This window comes from Oncorhynchus gorbuscha, linkage group LG17, assembly GCF_021184085.1.
Source record: "Oncorhynchus gorbuscha isolate QuinsamMale2020 ecotype Even-year linkage group LG17, OgorEven_v1.0, whole genome shotgun sequence".
Lineage (NCBI taxonomy): Eukaryota > Metazoa > Chordata > Actinopteri > Salmoniformes > Salmonidae > Oncorhynchus > Oncorhynchus gorbuscha.
The window spans coordinates 55,976,716-55,999,236 of NC_060189.1; the positions used below are offsets into that span (position 1 = coordinate 55,976,716).

Sequence of the window (22,521 nt, forward strand, 5' to 3'; positions counted from 1 at the left end):
GTCAAGGGTTCCCGACCTGTCCGTCAACCTTTGACCCTGGTAGCCCTCAGCGTTCCTCTGTGGCTGGGGCCAACCTGATGTGGAGGGGAAATGCTGCTTTGCATTGATTCCGATTAGCAGCTTCCCCTTCTGTTTGGTTGTTTTTTGTGTCCAAGTTTATTTAGTGCCGTGCTGATGGAGGATTCATGAATACAGATGAAGGAATCATAGCAGGTGTGGTGCAGCAGTAGATCAATGGGCTGGGTGTCAATAAACTGGAGATAGATCACACAGCTAATGGTGGGGAGCAGGGATCAGGGAGAGGCCATGGTCTGCTGGTCCTGACTGGACATTTACATGTATTAATACACTGCACACACACTCAGGCAGGCACACACACAGGTAAGCGTACACACGCATGCTCACACACACACACACACACACACACACACACACACACACACACACACACACACACACACACACACACACACACACACACACACACACACACACACACACACACACACACACACACACACACACACACACACACACACACACACACACACACACACACACACACACAGACACACGCACCCCCACAGTGCAGAGACACACTCGCACCCCACAGTGCAGAGACACACTCGCACCCCCACAGTGCAGAGACACACTCGCACCCCCACAGTGCAGAGACACACTCGCACCCCCACAGTGCAGAGACACACTCGCACCCCCACAGTGCAGAGACACACGCACCCCCACAGTGCAGAGCACTCGCACCCCCACAGTGCAGAGACACACTCGCACCCCCACAGTGCAGAGACACACTCGCACCCCCACAGTGCAGAGACACACTCGCACCCCCACAGTGCAGAGACACACTCGCACCCCCACAGTGCAGAGACACACTCGCACCCCCACAGTGCAGAGACACACTCGCACCCCCACAGTGCAGAGACACACTCGCACCCCCACAGTGCAGAGACACACTCGCACCCCCACAGTGCAGAGACACACTCGCACCCCCACAGTGCAGAGACACACTCGCACCCCCACAGTGCAGAGACACACTCGCACCCCCACAGTGCAGAGACACACTCGCACCCCCACAGTGCAGAGACACACTCGCACCCCCACAGTGCAGAGACACACTCGCACCCCCACAGTGCAGAGACACACTCGCACCCCCACAGTGCAGAGACACACTCGCACCCCCACAGTGCAGAGACACACTCGCACCCCCACAGTGCAGAGACACACTCGCACCCCCACAGTGCAGAGACACACTCGCACCCCCACAGTGCAGAGACACACTCGCACCCCCACAGTGCAGAGACACACTCGCACCCCCACAGTGCAGAGACACACTCGCACCCCCACAGTGCAGAGACACACTCGCACCCCCACAGTGCAGAGACACACTCGCACCCCCACAGTGCAGAGACACACTCGCACCCCCACAGTGCAGAGACACACTCGCACCCCCACAGTGCAGAGACACACTCGCACCCCCACAGTGCAGAGACACACTCGCACCCCCACAGTGCAGAGACACACTCGCACCCCCACAGTGCAGAGACACACTCGCACCCCCACAGTGCAGAGACACACTCGCACCCCCACAGTGCAGAGACACACTCGCACCCCCACAGTGCAGAGACACACTCGCACCCCCACAGTGCAGAGACACACTCGCACCCCCACAGTGCAGAGACACACTCGCACCCCCACAGTGCAGAGACACACTCGCACCCCCACAGTGCAGAGACACACTCGCACCCCCACAGTGCAGAGACACACTCGCACCCCCACAGTGCAGAGACACACTCGCACCCCCACAGTGCAGAGACACACTCGCACCCCCACAGTGCAGAGACACACTCGCACCCCCACAGTGCAGACACACTCGCACCCCCACAGTGCAGAGACACACTCGCACCCCCACAGTGCAGAGACACACTCGCACCCCCACAGTGCAGAGACACACTCGCACCCCCACAGTGCAGAGACACACTCGCACCCCCACAGTGCAGAGACACACTCGCACCCCCACAGTGCAGAGACACACTCGCACCCCCACAGTGCAGAGACACACTCGCACCCCCACAGTGCAGAGACACACTCGCACCCCCACAGTGCAGAGACACACTCGCACCCCCACAGTGCAGAGACACACTCGCACCCCCACAGTGCAGAGACACACTCGCACCCCCACAGTGCAGAGACACACACGCACCACCAAAGATGCAGGATAATAACTAATTCCCTGCTGGGCCTTGTTTGTTAGCAGAAGAGGGGTTTCCTATTTAAAACACCACAAAAAACTGAAAACACAATTGATTAATGACACCTCTCTCTCAGACCGCACTGCGCTTTAAAAAAAATCTGTTTTATTTTAAAAAGAAACAACGCCTTTCCTCTGCCTTTTTCCTCCTCCTCCCCTTTTCCTCCCCTCCATCCCATTTACTTCCCATTATTCACTTCACTTGTTCTCCAAAAGAGAGGTAATCTAGAGAGATTACACATCCGCTCTGGTGTCACCGGGGCAGTGTGGATGTGGGCTAGCGGGGTGCGGGGACGTCGGGGAGGGGAAGTGAACCCTAGCGGTTCTGGAGAGAGGGAGGGAGTGGAGAATAAATGACATGCTCTAATGCCCCTATTTGTCATATCTGTCAGGGTGTTGTTTAATGCTAATATAATCAAAGGCAGAATCTGGTGATTGCCGACCGAGAGAGAGGGCCCCTGGCCCCCAGTCCCACTGGTCTCTCTCTTTTTCTCTGAAGCATTATGACTTTCTCTCTCTCTATGGGAAAAGCGAACGGTCCAAGATGGCGTTGATTGCTTCAGTAAATCATCCAACCAAATTCTCTCACAGCCGAAGCAAATGTAATTGTGTTGTTGTGTAGACGGGAGTGGGGTGTGGGGGAGTATGGTGATATGATCTACCTTGATGAGGAGAGAGAGGGACCGGGGCTCAGAGAGAGAGAGAGAGAGAGAGAGGGACCGGGGCTCAGAGAGAGAGAGAGAGAGAGGGACCGGGGCTCAGAGAGAGAGAGAGAGAGAGGGACCGGGGCTCAGAGAGAGGGACCGGGGCTCAGAGAGAGGGACCGGGGCTCAGAGAGAGGGACCGGGGCTCAGAGAGAGGGACCGGGGCTCAGAGAGAGGGACCGGGGCTCAGAGAGAGGGACCGGGGCTCAGAGAGAGGGACCGGGGCTCAGAGGGAGGGACCGGGGCTCAGAGGGAGGGACCGGGGCTCAGAGGGAGGGACCGGGGCTCAGAGGGAGGGACCGGGGCTCAGAGGGAGGGACCGGGGCTCAGAGAGAGGGACCGGGGCTCAGAGAGAGGGACCGGGGCTCAGAGAGAGGGACCGGGGCTCAGAGAGAGGGACCGGGGCTCAGAGAGAGGGACCGGGGCTCAGAGAGAGGGACCGGGGCTCAGAGAGAGGGACCGGGGCTCAGAGAGAGGGACCGGGGCTCAGAGAGAGGGACCGGGGCTCAGAGAGAGAGAGGGACCGGGGCTCAGAGAGAGAGAGGGACCGGGGCTCAGAGAGAGAGAGGGACCGGGGCTCAGAGAGAGAGAGGGACCGGGGCTCAGAGAGAGAGAGGGACCGGGGCTCAGAGAGAGAGAGGGACCGGGGCTCAGAGAGAGAGAGGGACCGGGGCTCAGAGAGAGAGAGGGACCGGGGCTCAGAGAGAGAGAGGGACCGGGGCTCAGAGAGAGAGAGGGACCGGGGCTCAGAGAGAGAGAGGGACCGGGGCTCAGAGAGAGAGAGGGACCGGGGCTCAGAGAGAGAGAGGGACCGGGGCTCAGAGAGAGAGCGGGACCGGGGCTCAGAGAGAGAGCGGGACCGGGGCTCAGAGAGAGAGAGGGACCGGGGCTCAGAGAGAGAGAGGGACCGGGGCTCAGAGAGAGAGAGGGACCGGGGCTCAGAGAGAGGGACCGGGGCTCAGAGAGAGGGACCGGGGCTCAGAGAGAGGGAGAGAGAGGGGGACCGGGGCTCAGAGAGAGAGAGAGAGAGGGGGACCGGGGCTCAGAGAGAGAGAGAGAGAGGGGGACCGGGGCTCAGAGAGAGAGAGAGAGAGGGACCGGGGCTCAGAGAGAGAGAGAGAGAGGGACCGGGCTCAGAGAGAGAGAGAGAGAGGGACCGGGGCTCAGAGAGAGAGAGAGAGAGAGACCGGGGCTCAGAGAGAGAGAGGGACCGGGGCTCAGAGAGAGAGAGAGAGAGAGAGAGGGACCGGGGCTCAGAGAGAGAGAGAGAGAGGGGACCGGGCTCAGAGAGAGGGAGAGAGAGGGACCGGGCTCAGAGAGAGAGAGAGAGAGAGAGAGAGAGGGACCGGGGCTCAGAGAGAGAGAGGGGGACCGGGGCTCAGAGAGAGGGAGAGAGAGGGACCGGGGCTCAGAGAGAGAGAGAGGGACCGGGGCTCAGAGAGAGAGAGAGGGACCGGGGCTCAGAGAGAGAGAGAGAGAGAGAGAGAGGGACCGGGGCTCAGAGAGAGAGAGAGAGAGAGGGACCGGGGCTCAGAGAGAGAGAGAGAGAGGGACCGGGGCTCAGAGAGAGAGAGAGAGAGGGACCGGGGCTCAGAGAGAGAGAGGGACCGGGGCTCAGAGAGAGAGAGAGAGAGGGACCGGGGCTCAGAGAGAGAGAGAGAGAGAGAGAGGGACCGGGGCTCAGAGAGAGAGAGAGGGACCGGGGCTCAGAGAGAGAGAGAGGGACCGGGGCTCAGAGAGAGAGAGAGAGAGGGACCGGGGCTCAGAGAGAGAGAGAGAGAGAGGGACCGGGGCTCAGAGAGAGGGACCGGGGCTCAGAGAGAGGGACCGGGGCTCAGAGAGAGGGACCGGGGCTCAGAGGGAGGGACCGGGGCTCAGAGAGAGGGACCGGGGCTCAGAGAGAGGGACCGGGGCTCAGAGAGAGGGACCGGGGCTCAGAGAGAGGGACCGGGGCTCAGAGAGAGGGACCGGGGCTCAGAGAGAGGGACCGGGGCTCAGAGAGCGGGACCGGGGCTCAGAGAGAGGGACCGGGGCTCAGAGAGAGAGAGGGACCGGGGCTCAGAGAGAGAGAGGGACCGGGGCTCAGAGAGAGAGAGGGACCGGGGCTCAGAGAGAGAGAGGGACCGGGGCTCAGAGAGAGAGAGGGACCGGGGCTCAGAGAGAGAGAGGGACCGGGGCTCAGAGAGAGAGAGGGACCGGGGCTCAGAGAGAGAGAGGGACCGGGGCTCAGAGAGAGAGAGGGACCGGGGCTCAGAGAGAGAGAGGGACCGGGGCTCAGAGAGAGAGAGGGACCGGGGCTCAGAGAGAGAGAGGGACCGGGGCTCAGAGAGAGAGAGGGACCGGGGCTCAGAGAGAGAGAGGGACCGGGGCTCAGAGAGAGAGAGGGACCGGGGCTCAGAGAGAGAGAGGGACCGGGGCTCAGAGAGAGAGAGGGACCGGGGCTCAGAGAGAGAGAGAGGGACCGGGGCTCAGAGAGAGAGAGGGACCGGGGCTCAGAGAGAGAGAGGGACCGGGGCTCAGAGAGAGGGACCGGGGCTCAGAGAGAGGGACCGGGGCTCAGAGAGAGGGACCGGGGCTCAGAGAGAGGGACCGGGGCTCAGAGAGAGAGAGAGAGAGGGGGACCGGGGCTCAGAGAGAGAGAGAGAGAGGGACCGGGGCTCAGAGAGAGAGAGAGAGAGGGACCGGGGCTCAGAGAGAGAGAGAGAGAGGGACCGGGGTTCAGAGAGAGAGAGAGAGAGGGACCGGGGTTCAGAGAGAGAGAGAGAGAGAGACCGGGGCTCAGAGAGAGAGAGGGACCGGGGCTCAGAGAGAGAGAGGGACCAGGGCTCAGAGAGAGAGAGAGAGAGGGGGACCGGGGCTCAGAGAGAGGGAGAGAGAGGGACCGGGGCTCAGAGAGAGAGAGAGAGAGGGACCGGGGCTCAGAGAGAGAGAGAGAGAGAGGGACCGGGGCTCAGAGAGAGAGAGGGGGACCGGGGCTCAGAGAGGGAGAGAGAGGGACCGGGGCTCAGAGAGAGGGAGAGAGAGGGACCGGGGCTCAGAGAGAGAGAGAGGGACCGGGGCTCAGAGAGAGAGAGGGACCGGGGCTCAGAGAGAGAGGACCGGGGCTCAGAGAGAGAGGAGAGGGACCGGGGCTCAGAGAGAGAGAGAGAGAGAGAGAGGGACCGGGGCTCAGAGAGAGAGAGGAGAGGGACCGGGGCTCAGAGAGAGAGAGAGAGGGACCGGGGCTCAGAGAGAGAGAGAGAGAGAGGGACCGGGGCTCAGAGAGAGAGAGAGAGAGAGAGAGGGACCGGGGCTCAGAGAGAGAGAGAGGGACCGGGGCTCAGAGAGAGAGAGAGGGACCGGGGCTCAGAGAGAGAGAGAGGGACCGGGGCTCAGAGAGAGAGAGAGGGACCGGGGCTCAGAGAGAGAGAGAGAGAGGGACCGGGGCTCAGAGAGAGAGAGAGAGAGGGACCGGGGCTCAGAGAGAGAGAGAGAGAGAGAGAGGGACCGGGGCTCAGAGAGAGAGAGAGAGAGAGAGAGAGAGAGAGAGAGAGAGAGAGAGAGAGAGAGGAGGGACCGGGGCTCAGAGAGAGAGAGAGAGAGAGAGGGGGACCGGGGCTCAGAGAGAGAGAGAGAGAGGGACCGGGGCTCAGAGAGAGAGAGAGAGAGAGGGACCGGGGCTCAGAGAGAGAGAGAGAGAGAGAGAGAGAGAGGGACCGGGGCTCAGAGAGAGAGAGCTCAGAGAGAGAGAGAGTCAGGGGGGACCGGGGCTCAGAGAGAGAGAGAGAGAGAGGGACCGGGGCTCAGAGAGAGAGAGAGAGAGAGGGACCGGGGCTCAGAGAGAGAGAGAGAGAGAGGGACCGGGGCTCAGAGAGAGAGAGGAGAGAGAGAGAGAGAGAGAGAGAGAGAGGGACCGGGGCTCAGAGAGAGAGAGAGAGGGACCGGGGCTCAGAGAGAGAGAGGGACCGGGGCTCAGAGAGAGAGAGAGAGAGAGGGACCGGGGCTCAGAGAGAGAGAGAGAGAGAGGACCGGGGCTCAGAGAGAGAGAGAGAGAGAGGGACCGGGGCTCAGAGAGAGAGAGAGAGAGAGAGGGACCGGGGCTCAGAGAGAGAGAGAGAGAGAGAGAGAGAGAGAGGGACCGGGGCTCAGAGAGAGAGAGAGAGAGAGGGACCGGGGCTCAGAGAGAGAGAGAGAGAGAGAGAGGGACCGGGGCTCAGAGAGAGAGAGAGAGAGAGAGGGACCGGGGCTCAGAGAGAGAGAGAGAGAGAGAGGGACCGGGGCTCAGAGAGAGAGCGAGAGAGAGAGAGGGACCGGGGCTCAGAGAGAGAGAGAGAGAGAGAGAGAGGGACCGGGGCTCAGAGAGAGAGAGAGAGAGAGAGAGAGAGAGAGAGAGGGACCGGGGCTCAGAGAGAGAGAGAGAGAGAGAGGGACCGGGGCTCAGAGAGAGAGAGAGAGGGACCGGGGGCTCAGAGAGAGAGGGAGAGAGAGGGACCGGGGCTCAGAGAGAGGGAGAGAGAGGGACCGGGGCTCAGAGAGAGAGAGAGGGACCGGGGCTCAGAGAGAGAGAGAGAGAGAGAGAGAGAGGGACCGGGGCTCAGAGAGAGAGAGAGAGAGAGAGAGGGACCGGGGCTCAGAGAGAGAGAGAGAGAGAGAGGGACCGGGGCTCAGAGAGAGAGAGAGAGAGGGACCGGGGCTCAGAGAGAGAGAGAGAGGGACCGGGGCTCAGAGAGAGAGAGAGAGAGAGGGACCGGGGCTCAGAGAGAGAGAGAGAGAGAGAGAGGGACCGGGGCTCAGAGAGAGAGAGAGGGACCGGGGCTCAGAGAGAGAGAGAGGGACCGGGGCTCAGAGAGAGAGAGAGGGACCGGGGCTCAGAGAGAGAGAGAGGGACCGGGGCTCAGAGAGAGAGAGAGAGGGACCGGGGCTCAGAGAGAGAGAGAGAGAGAGAGGGACCGGGGCTCAGAGAGAGAGAGAGAGAGAGAGAGGGACCGGGGCTCAGAGAGAGAGAGAGAGAGAGAGAGAGAGAGAGGCTCAGAGAGAGAGAGAGAGAGAGAGAGGGACCGGGGCTCAGAGAGAGAGAGAGAGAGAGAGAGGGGGACCGGGGCTCAGAGAGAGAGAGAGAGAGAGAGGGACCGGGGCTCAGAGAGAGAGAGAGAGAGAGGGACCGGGGCTCAGAGAGAGAGAGAGAGAGAGAGAGAGAGAGGGACCGGGGCTCAGAGAGAGAGAGAGAGGGACCGGGGCTCAGAGAGAGAGAGAGAGAGAGGGACCGGGGCTCAGAGAGAGAGCGAGAGAGAGAGAGGGACCGGGGCTCAGAGAGAGAGAGAGAGAGAGAGAGGGACCGGGGCTCAGAGAGAGAGAGAGAGAGAGAGAGAGAGAGAGAGAGAGAGAGAGAGAGAGAGAGAGGGACCGGGGCTCAGAGAGAGAGAGAGAGGGACCGGGGCTCAGAGAGAGAGAGAGAGGGACCGGGGCTCAGAGAGAGAGAGAGAGAGAGGGACCGGGGCTCAGAGAGAGAGAGAGAGAGAGAGACCGGGGCTCAGAGAGAGAGAGAGAGAGAGAGAGAGAGGGACCGGGGCTCAGAGAGAGAGAGAGAGAGAGAGGGACCGGGGCTCAGAGAGAGAGAGAGAGAGAGAGAGAGAGAGAGAGAGAGGGACCGGGGCTCAGAGAGAGAGAGAGAGAGAGGGACCGGGGCTCAGAGAGAGAGAGAGAGAGAGAGAGGGACCGGGGCTCAGAGAGAGAGAGAGAGAGAGAGAGGGACCGGGGCTCAGAGAGAGAGCGAGAGAGAGAGAGGGACCGGGGCTCAGAGAGAGAGCGAGAGAGAGAGAGGGACCGGGGCTCAGAGAGAGAGAGAGAGAGAGAGAGAGGGACCGGGGCTCAGAGAGAGAGAGAGAGAGAGAGAGAGAGAGAGAGAGAGAGAGAGAGAGAGAGAGAGAGAGAGAGAGAGAGAGAGAGAGAGAGAGAGAGAGGGACCGGGGCTCAGAGAGAGAGAGGGACCGGGGCTCAGAGAGAGAGAGAGAGGGACCGGGGCTCAGAGAGAGAACAAGATCTGTTTTTCTTCCCTGGGTTAAATTCCATCTTCCAGCCAGACTTGTGTTGTGGCGATAATGACATTTTTCCCCGTGATTTGCGTGCACCTCTGTTTCCCCTCTCTCTCTCTGACTCTGAAAGTGAGAGAAACAAGGAAAGAAAGGCACAGAGTGATTGATGATGTTATGTAGCCCAGCTGAAGGGCCCTCTGGCACAGGAAATGCTCTTGAACCCCACAGGAAGTGCTTCAATCGGCGGCCATCTTGAGAATGTAGACCCTAGCGTTGGTCTGCGAGCCTCAAGCATTGGTCTGCGATGGGAGGAGATTGAGATGATTTTGATGGATTTGTCTCTCTTCTCTCTTCCCCACCCTCCTCCTCTCACTTCATCCCTCTCATCCAAGATGGCGCGATGCGATAGCTATCGTGTCTGAAATGTTTTATTAATTTCCTGAGGGGTTGAGATGGAATGGGACCGGGGTCAGAGGTCGAGAGGCTAGGGGCCACAGAGGAGTTTTTAATCACGCCTCGTATGAGACATACAACACAGGGCCACTTCAGCCTGGCATTGAGGAGGGGATACTAAACCACTGTTTGATAGGACCCCGTTTGTAAAGAACGCTACTCTACCCAATTAAAGATCCATTTTGATCTGGGATCAGAGACATTCATGTCAGAGACGTTCTTGCTTCATTGCTTGGTCTCTTGTGGTTGTATTGATCAGCATATACAAAGTGATGGAATAATGGCGTGGTGGTGTGGTTTCATAAACATGGCTTGAACTCTACCTAGTGATAGATCCAGCATTTCTCTCTCTAGGATGATGTGTAGATGTAGTATCCTGTACCATAGGTCCAGTTGTTGTTTACAAGGTTGTTGATAAAGGAAGGCATTTCATTTGGCTGTTTAATGTTTCAATTAACTCATTGGTTTTCTGGCATCCGTGGGCTTTTTAGTAAGTCGGCCAGAAATGTTATTTTCATTGGGATGACAATCTAACTTTGGGTTGATGAGGAACTGCATCCACGCTCATTGTTAGTCGAATCCTTTGGACTAAAAGGAGGGATGGAAGAGAGATGGTTTATCTCTGATCCAGCTCCCCAAGCGGAGTATCAAGACATCCTGTTCCTCTCAGGTAATTGCTTGCGATGGATCCTTCAAAGCTGAGACTTGTTGGGTATTACGTGACTATCATCTCTGAGATTTTGTCAGTCCGAGCTCACCGCTCTCTCCTCACCGACAACGGCCTTAATTCGCCATGACAGGCTCTCTCCATGACAACGAACAGTGGCCTAGCTTCTCTCTGTCACCATGTCGGATCTACAGCCTTCAAAGGTGCATCACTTAAAAAGGTTTCCATCCACAACACTGATAAGTAGATAATGCTGACTCAGTTAAAGGTCTGTCTGCGTGTGTGTGTACGTGTGTGTCTGCGTGTGTGTGTGTGTGTGTGTGTGTGTGTGTGTGTGTGTGTGTGTGTGTGTGTGTGTGTGTGTGTGTGTGTGTGTGTGTGTGTGTGTGTGTGTGTGTGTGTGTGTGTGTGTGTGTGTGTGTGTGTGTGTGTGTGTGTGTGTGTGTGTGTGTGTGTGTGTGTGTTTGTGAGCATACATGTGCTAAGCTAGTCTCCTCTCTCCTCCACTCTCCACTCTGATAAATCACCTCATTGGATACAGGACAGTCCACTATCAGAGAGGCGTCTGTCAGATAAATCAGCCAGCAGCGCTGTCTGTGTCCTGTAGGTCACTGGTTATTGTCTGAACAGTCTGTCAGGACATCCAACCTTACAGCACTTATCACTACATCCCTCCTGTACATAGAGAGGTGTGGAGGGTGGAGTCAACTAGCCTGCTGTACATAGAGAGGTGTGGAGGGAGGAGTCAACTACCATCCTGTACATAGAGGTGTGTGCAGGGAGGAGTCAACTACCATCCTGTACATAGAGAGGTGTGCAGGGAGGAGTCAACTACCATCCTGTACATAGAGAGTCAACTAGCCTGCTGTACATAGAGGTGTGGAGGGAGGAGTCAACTACCATCCTGTACATAGAGGTGTGGAGGGAGGAGTCAACTACCATCCTGTACATAGAGAGGTATGGAGGGAGGAATCAACTACCATCCTGTACATAGAGGTGTGGAGGGAGGAGTCAACTAGCCTGCTGTACATAGAGAGGTGTGCAGGGAGGAGTCAACTACCATCCTGTACATAGAGTCAACTAGCCTGCTGTACATAGAGGTGTGGAGGGAGGAGTCAACTACCATCCTGTACATAGAGAGGTGTGGAGGGAGGAGTCAACTACCATCCTGTACATAGAGAGGTGTGGAGGGAGGAGTCAACTACCATCCTGTACATTGAGAGGTGTGGAGGGAGGAGTCAACTACCATCCTTTACATTGAGAGAAGGTGGTGGGGGAGGAGGGTGGGCAGGAGTGTACAATTATTGGTAACATGATTGCATATGTACTCATGTACAAATTAAGTTATGTTTAGGCTTTTGTGCAAGACTGTGTCGGCGTAGAGGTCACTGCTAGAGCGGTAGGTAGCCTAGAGGGTTAATAGCGTTGGGCCAGTAACCGAAAGGTTGTTGGTTTAAATCCCAGAGCCGACCAGGTGAAAGATGTGCTGATGTGCCCATGACCAAGGCTCTTAATGCTAATTGCTCTTGTAAATTCCTCTGGATAAGTGTCTGCTAAATGACTCAAATGTAAATGCTGTATAAGCCAGTACAATTTTCTTTCTACATTTCACCATGTACACAAGCTGACAAGCACAGACACTGATATGAGAACGAGAGCGAGGCAAGTACATTCCGAACCCTTATGAGTTTGGAACCTGGAAGGTAAGATAACACTATATTTATAGTGCCTGTCAGTCTCCACTCTGCATGTCAGGTAAAAAAATCCTTGATTTAAAACAGGATTATGTTCACGTATAAATAATCCCAATTTACGCCCGCCGTTTTGCACCCCCCCGAGCCTGAGCAGACTCACAGTAAAACAGCCTGGTGCCAAATTAAAATCCACTCAATTTTAGGAGGTCCCCCTGGCCACTAGGCCCCTCTTCCTGTCAGGAAGGGTCCCCCTCTAGCTGCATAGCTCACATCAGCAGGGTGCCGCAAGAATGAAGTGCCGGTTGGTGTTACTGTTTTCACTCCTCCCAGCCAGGAGAGTACCTTTCAAAGACTGTCTAAGTCTGATATTACCCCTCTCTGACCAGACAGGAGAGTACCTTTCAAAGACTGTCTAAGTCTGATATTACCCCTCTCTGACCTGCCAGGAGAGTACCTTTCAAAGACTGTCTAAGTCTGATATTACCCCTCTCTGACCAGACAGGAGAGTACCTTTCAAAGACTGTCTAAGTCTGATATTACCCCTCTCTGACCAGACAGGAGAGTACCTTTCAAAGACTGTCTAAGTCTGATATTACCACTCTCTGACCAGACAGGAGAGTACCTTTCAAACTGTCTAAGTCTGATATTACCCCTCTCTGACCTGACAGGAGAGTACCTTTCAAAGACTGTCTAAGTCTGATATTACCACTCTCTGACCAGACAGGAGAGTACCTTTCAAACTGTCTAAGCCTGATATTACCCCTCTCTGACGAGACTGGAGGGGGACACTGGTGTGTCGATAGGCTACAGACCCTGGGCTGCGCCCCGTGGCACACGGTTGGGGTTTAGGGGGCTGATGAGGGGGAGGAGAGAGGGAGGAAAAATAACACTTTGATTGCACTGATCTTGAACCTTGTGTGTGTGTTTGAGTACGCAGCAGGGTGTTTGCTCCGGCTGTGAGGAGTGATGGGGAAAGCATTCGGCCCCGGAGTTTCAGAGCATTCCTCCTCCGTCTTTCACCTTCCCCCACGTCCCCTGGTCCCTAAACATCTCATACTACATGGCTACCCTCCTGAATCATTAAAAAGTCAGCAGAAAGGGATAGAAATGCAACCAGTGGACATCTGTGAATACTTGTTTGGTCTAGTCATTGATTGATTGATTGATTGAAATGTTATTGGGAAAACTATGTACTGGGTACAATCCAGGGATAACATGGTAAACCAAAATTAACTTGTTTCCAACGTGGCCCCCAATGGAATACACACAATATGGACAAAACACAAGAAAACAACAGTAACCCCTACAGTATAAAACAGCCCCATTCAACACCATACAAGCAAAGAATAAATCAATACAAAACCACCCTACCTTGTTATGTATGTACCACCTAGTTTTATAACCCACTTTGTAATCCAAGGCAGATTACACCATCTGAAAATAACTTTTCAATTTCTGCCTTGATCACAAACAGAAGACTAAGTGAGAAAGTCAACCACAGACAGACATCTCCAGGTTGTTTTCACCTTCGGGTCATTAAGAGTCGTAGGCCTCTAGCGCTCAGGTCAGAGAGTATTGCTCTTGTAGCCGTAGTGATGCCGTGCTCCGGGGTTAAACTCCAAGTCCTGCCGCTCTCTATTTTCAGCCTAGAGGTTAAAGGTCAGGGGTCGGGAGGAGCCAAGTGCTCCAGGGAAGAAAGTCAATGTCTGCTGATCTGCCCATTGACTTGAGGAGAGGTGTCCATCTGTTAAACAGGTTAACTCTGGAAGGGTCGGATCACTGGCGCTCTGACAATGAACCATATTATCAGCTATTACACTGGATTAGTGCAGGTCTACTGTTGGATGGTGAGAACATAGTTTAGCATTGATAATATTTTGGGGTGATTTCAAACTCGTGCTTGCTTGTATTTTTTATCCTAGAAATGACCCATGTGAGTGTCTTATTAGTCATTTCCACTATTCTCAATCACCACCCTTAAATACGAATCACTCCTCAACCCAGATCGTTATTTTATCCAGGCTTTTCTGCCAGATAAATATTCATATTTTTTAGGTGTGAATGTGATCACACAAACACGGAAGCAAGCCATTTTTTGAGAGAGGTTTTCCTTAAACACAGATGGCATCTGAGAACTGGCATGTGGGGTTGTTGAGTGTTGAGGAAGTCCCATCCGCAATTAGACTTTGTCGACACTCGCTGTCACAAGTCCTTTTGATACGGCGACCAGATTAGGAAATGAACGAGTCAACTTCCTTATCCTGCAGCAACTGGTGACAGGTGGAATGAGCATTCATCTGTTGACTCTGAAATGAATGCATCTTGTTTGCACAATGTCTTTGATCTCTCATCGTAGACAAAGCTTATAAATTAGGAATGTTTTTTAAGTTTGCAAGTCAGAGACATTTGGATACTGAATATTCTGTCATTTCACAAACATTTATGTTTCATTATTCTGAATGGCTTCTGTGTCACAGTCTTGTCTCCACGTGGTTTATAGGGTTAACAACCAACGTCACGTCATATCTACTAGTATCATCTACTATAAATGCATGTTTCTGTGGCTTTACTGACACGGTTTCTTATTCTGTCTTTTTCATTCTTAGATGTGAAACCGATGGACAACAATGAATGAGTTCTGTTCCTCCGTCAGCCCTTAACAGGAGAGCACGGCATGTTCTGTCTAGCAGTTCTCGTCGTGACTGTACGACACCACGTAATTCAGTTTCCTCCTGACCAAAGAGACACAGTAGTAATGTTTTGTTTGTATTTGTACATTTTCTGAGGCGTAGCTGTAACAACGAGACTACTCCGCGTCCCAAATAGCAGCCTATTCCCTAAATTGTGCACCGTAGGCCCCGGTTTAAAAGTATCAAGTAGTGCACTAAATAGGGAATAGTGTTCCATTTAGGAGACAACTCTCCTGGACTTATTTTTGTTCTCGTTCCAAAGCTGAAAGGAAGCACACAGTACACACTTAGCGCTTACGACGATTCGTGCTCTCTTTGTCTCCTGTAGAGTCATATTCCCCAGCCCCTTTACCAAACTAACAAATACTTGTGATTATGACTGATGGGACTGAAACACACAAACGACTTGTTTATTTTTGGTGAGGAGAAGCCAGGCTGTTTTTTTTTTTGGGGGGGGGTTAACAGGGTTTTGTGTGGTGTTGTGCCCGGGCTTGATGTTTCAAAGAGGAGTTTGTGAGGAAGTCTGTGTTTTGTCACTAGTTGTGGAGTTTAAACCTTCATTATGGATAATCAGTGGTAATGAGGAAGTGTGTGTGTCTGTGTGTGTGTGGGTGTGGGGACTCATTGCCATGGAGTCATCAGACATAAACCAAACATAGAAACTGGCTTATTGACTTCTGATTGAGAATGGCATTTGGTTTGAATGGAGCTTGGCTTTTCATCCTGACATTGGGGAAACACACACGCTGGGTTATGGTCCAACATCAGGATCACATTGACTGGTGGTCGTACCGATGAGACAGGACCAGGGGTAGAACATCTTGTCAGGTCAGAGGTGAGAGGTCACAAATGGCTGCGTGTATCCTCTCATCAGGGTAAGGATGGGGTTATGGAATGGCCCTTATCACAGCCATAAAAGCCTGACCGCAATGACCAGGGCAGCCAAAGAAATCCATACCCCATCACAGAGCTGTCTGATAGATAGCCTCCCGTTTGTCACCATGAGGTGTGTGTGACCCCTCTGATTAGGGTCATAACCTTTTTTAATTCAACAATAATGTCATTTTCTGTCTCATAACGGGGACATTAGTCTTGTTTATATGACCCTGGCGTGCCTGTTCAGAATGCCTCGTGGGGACCTGTGGTAATGTGAAGTGGGATGGTTAATCACAAGTGATTGAAGAAAATACTTTAAACTTCTGCTCCATGCCATTGTACTGTAAATAGATTTCATTTTCACACCAGCAGAACTTACACCAAAAGAAGCTGTGTGTCCAGGATGAGCTCTGTTTTGGAATATATCAAACAAGATCCCTTCAGTCACTAGAACAGTTCAATAGTATCCAGAGGGCAGCAGTAAGGAAACTCCCTGCTCTCAGGAGACAACGTGTCCTTTCTCCTTCTTCCTTGTTGTTCCTGAGAGCAGAGCCAGACCTGTTTATGTCTGCACTTCCTGTGGTGTTTATTTCAGGCCCGGTAGGACGGCGTGGCGCAGCGCTGCATAACATAGAGTAGCATTGCGTGTCCCCCACTGCTTGCAGGGCAGGCCTGCCGAGGCTCATGGCTATCGTCATTCAGCCTTTGGCCCATTGGCCTGGGTCATGTTCTTTAGGGCAGGCAACGGAAAACGTTTAAAAATGTTTATCAACAGAAAATGAAAATGGGTGGCTCTTATTGGATAAGTCGAGGTTGTCCCTCCCCATTTGGTGCCCAAAACAGGGCTCACTGTCAAACTCACTGTTTCTACTCCCCTCACAGACACACTGGCCTATTCCCTCTGTGCCCACTTTATTATGACTGTGTAGTCAACGCCAATAGGGCCTGACGGGACACAAAACACTGCTGCATTCTGGTTAAATTACCCAAGTCTGTTATCCCACTAATCTACAGTTGGTTACAGGCTGGTTGAGGATGTACAGGCATTGGGACAGAATGGTTTCTGTTCTGCCTGGGTGTGATTGGTTCTGATGTCTTTTCATTTGTCATATTATCAAGGTGGAACATCTGTGGTGCTTTTGAAAATCATAATGTGTGTGCACGTACACACACACACCACACACACCACACACACACACACCACACACACACACACACACACACACACACACACACACACACACACACACACACACACACACACACACACACACACACACACACACACACACACACACACACACACACACACACACACACACACACACACACACACACACACACACACACGTCTGATTTGGTATTCGAAGCAAATGAGCTCTCTCTCCTCTAGCTCTGTCTGTCATCCATCTTCAGCCCCCAGGCCTCTGTATGTTTACCAAGGACGTCTACACACACCAACACCCAGCTTCCAGCTCCCTCTATCAGTTGAAGAGTTGATGACAGAACAGTTAAATACACTGACCACTGTCCTGTCACACACACACACCGTAACCCTCCCTCCACTTGTTAACACAGTTGGACCTTGTTTGTTTTGGTTACAAAGTATCTGTTCTCCGTTTCCACTACCAGTCAAATAGTGTTAGATATACAGTATATCACTGTGTGTGTAAAGGAAGATTTTGGGGGTCAGGGTTTGTTTACTGTCACAGGAAACAACTAGTGATTAGACACGAATTATTAAACAAAGACCATTACTGACCCACCATACAGACATGTCCTGACAATGTGGCTTGTTGAAGTTGTGGGTGGTTTTGTCAGGGCATTAGCTCTTTGAATGTTTTCTGTCCGTATCCCCAAGAAAGGGGAAGGAGAGAGCGAGAGCTAAACGTCCGACCCACATGCCCAGCTCCTTGTTGTTTTATTCTTCTTTTGACGGTTGCGTTGAGAAGGTGTTGAAAGATTGAACCGAACATGAAAGACTGCGACCGTCAAGTTCCCTTTCCTGACCAAATTGCCGATTTAAACTCACTCAGGGCCGCCTTGGCGTTTCAGCTGCGGTTTATTGAATTGTTTAGACTGACACCTTTGACCATAACACTGCTCAAAGGGAGGAAATGTGTGAGTTATATCATGATAAATGCCTTCACTTCCCTCTCTTCTCATTCCTCTCCTCCAGCTAGCTGACTGCCAGAAACAGCAGCTCTTCTATAGGGCTGCTATGTATACCAGCTGACTGCCAGAAACAGCAGCTCTTCTATAGGGCTGCTATGTATACCAGCTGACTGCCAGAAACAGCAGCTCTTCTATAGGGCTGCTATGTATACCAGCTGACTGCCAGAAACAGCAGCTCTTCTATAGGGCTGCTGACTGCCAGAAACCAGCTGACTGCCAGAAACAGCAGCTCTTCTATAGGGCTGCTATGTATACCAGCTGATGCCAGAAACCATCTGACTGCCAGAAACAGCAGCTCTTCTTCTATAGGGCTGCTATGTATACCAGCTGACTGCCAGGCTCTTCTAGGGCTATGTATACCAGCTGACTGACTGCCAGAAACAGCAGCTCTTCTATAGGGCTGCTATGTATACCAGCTGACTGCCAGAAACAGCAGCTCTTCTATAGGGCTGCTATGTATACCAGCTGACTGCCAGAAACAGCAGCTCTTCTATAGGGCTGCTATGTATACCAGCTGACTGCCAGAAACAGCAGCTCTTCTATAGGGCTGCTATGTATACCAGCTGACTGCCAGAAACAGCAGCTCTTCTATAGGGCTGCTATGTATACCAGCTGACTGCCAGAAACAGCAGCTAGGGCTTCTACTGCCAGAAGGGCTGCTATGTGACTGCCAGAAACCAGCTCTTCTGACTGCCAGAAACAGCAGCTCTTCTATAGGGCTGCTATGTATACCAGCTGACTGCCAGAAACAGCAGCTCTTCTATAGGGCTGCTATGTATACCAGCTGACTGCCAGAAACAGCAGCTCTTCTATAGGGCTGCTATGTATACCAGCTGACTGCCAGAAACAGCAGCTCTTCTATAGGGCTGCTATGTATACCAGCTGACTGCCAGAAACAGCAGCTCTTCTATAGGGCTGCTATGTATACCAGCTGACTGCCAGAAACAGCAGCTGCTATTCAGCTGACTGCCAGAAACAGCAGCTCTTCTATAGGGCTGCTATGTATACCAGCTGACTGCCAGAAACAGCAGCTCTTCTATAGGGCTGCTATGTATACCAGCTGACTGCCAGAAAACAGCTCTTCAGCTCTTCTGACTAGGGCTGCTATGTATACCAGCTGACTGCCAGAAACAGCAGCTCTTCTATAGGGCTGCTATGTATACCAGCTGACTGCCAGAAACAGCAGCTCTTCTATAGGGCTGCTATGTATACCAGCTGACTGCCAGAAACAGCAGCTCTTCTATAGGGCTGCTATGTATACCAGCTGACTGCCAGAAACAGCAGCTCTTCTATAGGGCTGCTATGTATACCAGCTGACTGCCAGAAACAGCAGCTCTTCTATAGGGCTGCTATGTATACCAGCTGACTGCTCCTTGTTCAGGCTCACTCAACATAATATTATACAGACATAATTGGTGCTGAGGGCGGAAGGGGCAACATGAATCTTTATTTCTCTCTCTTTCTAACTGTTCCTTCATTTACCCCTCTGTCCATCCACACTGACTTATGTGTAAAGTCATGTGCATAGAGTAACAGTATGTGGTTTCTGTGTTGTTGCTAATGTCCCCGTATGTGGTTTCTGTGTTGTTGCTAATGTCCCAGCTAATAATGTCCCCAGTATGTGGTTTCTGTGTTGTTGCTAGTATGTGGTTTCTGTGTTGTTGCTAATGTCCCCAGTATGTGGTTTCTGTGTTGTTGCTAATGCGGTTTCTGTGTTGTTGCTCAGTATGTGGTTTCTGTGTTGTTGCTAATGTCCCCAGTATGTGGTTTCTGTGTTGTTGCTAATCTCTCAGTATGTGGTTTCTGTGTTGTTGCTAATGTCCCCAGTTTGAGGTTTCTGTGTTGTTGCTAATGTCCCCAGTATGCGGTTTCTGTGTTGTTGCTAATGTCCCCAGTATGTGGTTTCTGTGTTGTTGCTAATCTCTCAGTATGTGGTTTCTGTGTTGTTGCTAATGTCCCCAGTATGTGGTTTCTGTGTTGTTGCTAATCTCTCAGTATGTGGTTTCTGTGTTGTTGCTAATGTCCCCAGTATGTGGTTTCTGTGTTGTTGCTAATAATGTCCCCAGTATGTGGTTTCTGTGTTGTTGCTAATCTCTCAGTATGTGGTTTCTGTGTTGTTGCTAATGTCCCCAGTATGTGGTTTCTGTGTTGTTGCTAATGTCCCCAGTATGTGGTTTCTGTGTTGTTGCTAATGTCCCCAGTATGTGGTTTCTGTGTTGTTGCTAATCTCTCAGTATGTGGTTTCTGTGTTGTTGCTAATGTCCCAGTGTTTGTGTTTCAGGAGTGGCAGAACTCTATCCAGAAGAACGCAGGCTTGGCCTTCATCGAGCTGGTCAACGAGGGCAGGTACGTTTTCTGACACGCACGCGGACACACACCGTCCGACCCTCTCCGACCATCACCACTTCGACCATCACCACTTCATTATGTCCCACTCTGGCCGATCCATAGCGCGGCCCCTGGCCCTCGAGGCTCCAGGCCCTCACGGTCACCATTAGGGCCTCTATTGAAGAGAGAAATCCATACTGGAGTAAAGAGGATCTGTGGCACTGAGGGGAGCCGTATAGAGATCAAGGCTCTGTCAATACCTGCCTGTCCCGGAGGGAGGGACTGACGGAGGACGGGTGACAGGGGTGACTGCAATCCCTGACTCCTCATGACGCTTGGGAAATCTCCCATCTTCCTTGTCCCTCTCCATGTCCCTTCTGCTGTCCGTACTATCCAGGATCAGCATTCCCATATCACTCCTGGGACCAAACAACTACCATCAATTTGGAGTTAGAGGTCCTGGATTTACATTAACGATCCCCCGGGCTGGAGAATTACTGAACGCTAATCTAGGATAATGTTAATGCATCCACTGATGGACTTCCACACACACACACACACACACGCACACACGCGCACGCGCACACGCACACACACACACACAAGCGCACACACACAAGCGCACACACACACACACAAGCGCACACACACAAGTAGTAAGAGGAGGCGGAGGCAAAGGAGGAGGAGAGAATCGAAGAGAGAGAAGGAGAGGAAGAAGAGGTGGAAGAGAAGCAGAAGGAGTAGGATAGAGGAGGAAGGATTAGAGGATGAGGAGGTTGTAATCCACTCCAGAGGGGCTGCTTTGTAATCTAGAACTGGGTCTCAGTGAAAGCCTGTTGATTTGCAATGGGGGGACTGTAACACTATACCCCATTAACTCCCTGTTTAGAGGTGTGTGTGTGAGCGGTTTGGGTGAAGTATGTGTGACTTTCCAAGTGTGCGCACGTACTATATTTGTGGGTTATTCGTGGGTGTGTGTGTATGTATGCTCGTGTGTGTCTGTACATGGTTTTATGTGTGTGTGCCTGCCTATGTGTGAAAAGAGTGTAGAGTAAGGCGTCATAAAGAGAGTGTTGAGGTTATTGATGGCTGGGCCAGGGGCCGGGGGTTGGAGAGGCTACCGAGACCCAGGCACCTCCGCTCCCCCGTTGCCCTGCTCTGAAACAGCAGGCTTGGGTTACAGGCCCCAAGCCCGGCCCCTAGCCTGTTATTGTTCCACTTTGCACAGGCCTGACCTCTGGGGCCAGTGAGTGGCCTCTCTGGCCCCTATACACGCACATACACGCACACACAGATGCACACACACACACATGAATGTTTTATTAGCTTAGATAAGAGGAAGGGCTACATATGTAGCAACAGGAGCAAAGGTTCCCCCTGTGTCAGATGCATATCATTATCAAATCAATTAGCGCATGTAAGGTCCCTGTTAAAAGGATTGTGTGTGTGTCTTGTCCTAATCACATTTCCTGCTCATTTTGCATGCTTAATTTTCCTCTTTTTATGTATGTTAAAGGGGAGGTCTTCAATTTGATGTATGTTATAGGGTTATTAAAGGGGAGGTCATCAATTTTATGGATGTTATACGGTAAATGGGAGGTCTTCAATTGTATGGATGTTATACGGTAAAGGGGAGGAGGTCTTCAATTTTATGGATGTTATACGGTAAAGGGGAGGTCTTCAATTTTATGGATGTTATACGGTAAATGGGAGGTCTTCAATTTTATGGCTGTTGTATGGTTATTAAAGGGGAGGTCTTCCATTTTATGGATGTTATACGGTAAAGGGGAGGTCTTCAATTTTATGGATGTTATACGGTAAAGGGGAGGTCTTCAATTTTATGGATGTTATACGGTAAAGGGGGAGGTCTTCAATTTTATGGATGTTATACGGTAAAGGGGAGGTCTTCAATTTTATGGATGTTATACGGTAAATGGGAGGTCTTCAATTTTATGGATGTTATACGGTAAAGGGGAGGTCTTCAATTTTATGGATGTTATACGGTGAAGGGGAGGAGGTCTTCAATTTTATGGCTGTTTTATGGATGTTATTAAAGGGGGGAGGTCTTCCATTTTATGGATGTTATACGGTAAAGGGGAGAGGTCTTCAATTTTATGGATGTTATACGGTAAAGGGGAGGGGAGGTCTTCAATTTTATGGATGTTATACGGTGAAGGGGAGGTCTTCAATTTTATGGATGTTATACGGTGAAGGGGAGGTCTTCCATTTTATGGCTGTTGTACGGTTATTAAAGGGGAGGTCTTCCATTTTATGGATGTTGTATGGTTAATAAAGGGGAGGTTTTCCATGTTCAGGGACTGCAGCACTCATATTGTAGCACATTGTGAGAGCTTGTTTGTGCAGTTTTTATGATGTATGAAAACCTGATTGAACAGGTTTCAACCTATCACCTATTAGTCAATTAATTAACTTTGTTTGACCACTTACTAAATAATAATATTTTTTGTATGTCTTCCACCAGTTTTATTGTCCTTCCTCTGTCCTTCCTCTCTCTCAGGCTACTGAGCCACACCATGAAGGACCACCTGGTGCGGGTGGCCAATGAGGCTGAGTTCATCCTGAGCCGTCAGAGAGCCGAGGACATCCACAAACACGCTGAGTTTGAGGTAAAATACAGTCTGGGCCAGGAAACTGGC

At 52.3% G+C, this 22,521-nt stretch overlaps 1 protein-coding gene across 5 annotated transcripts in view; it reads left to right on the top strand.

The window, feature by feature from the left end:
- The window catches only part of LOC124001246 (lipopolysaccharide-responsive and beige-like anchor protein), a 399,363-nt gene that overhangs the window by 149,413 nt on the left and 227,429 nt on the right, over positions 1–22,521 (top strand). For all 5 annotated transcript variants that reach the window (XM_046307891.1, XM_046307893.1, XM_046307892.1 and 2 more), the window contains exons 35-36: positions 19,818–19,882; positions 22,383–22,491. In XM_046307891.1, the coding sequence (XP_046163847.1) occupies positions 19,818–19,882; positions 22,383–22,491 (174 nt within the window). The remainder of the gene's footprint in view (positions 1–19,817; positions 19,883–22,382; positions 22,492–22,521) is intronic.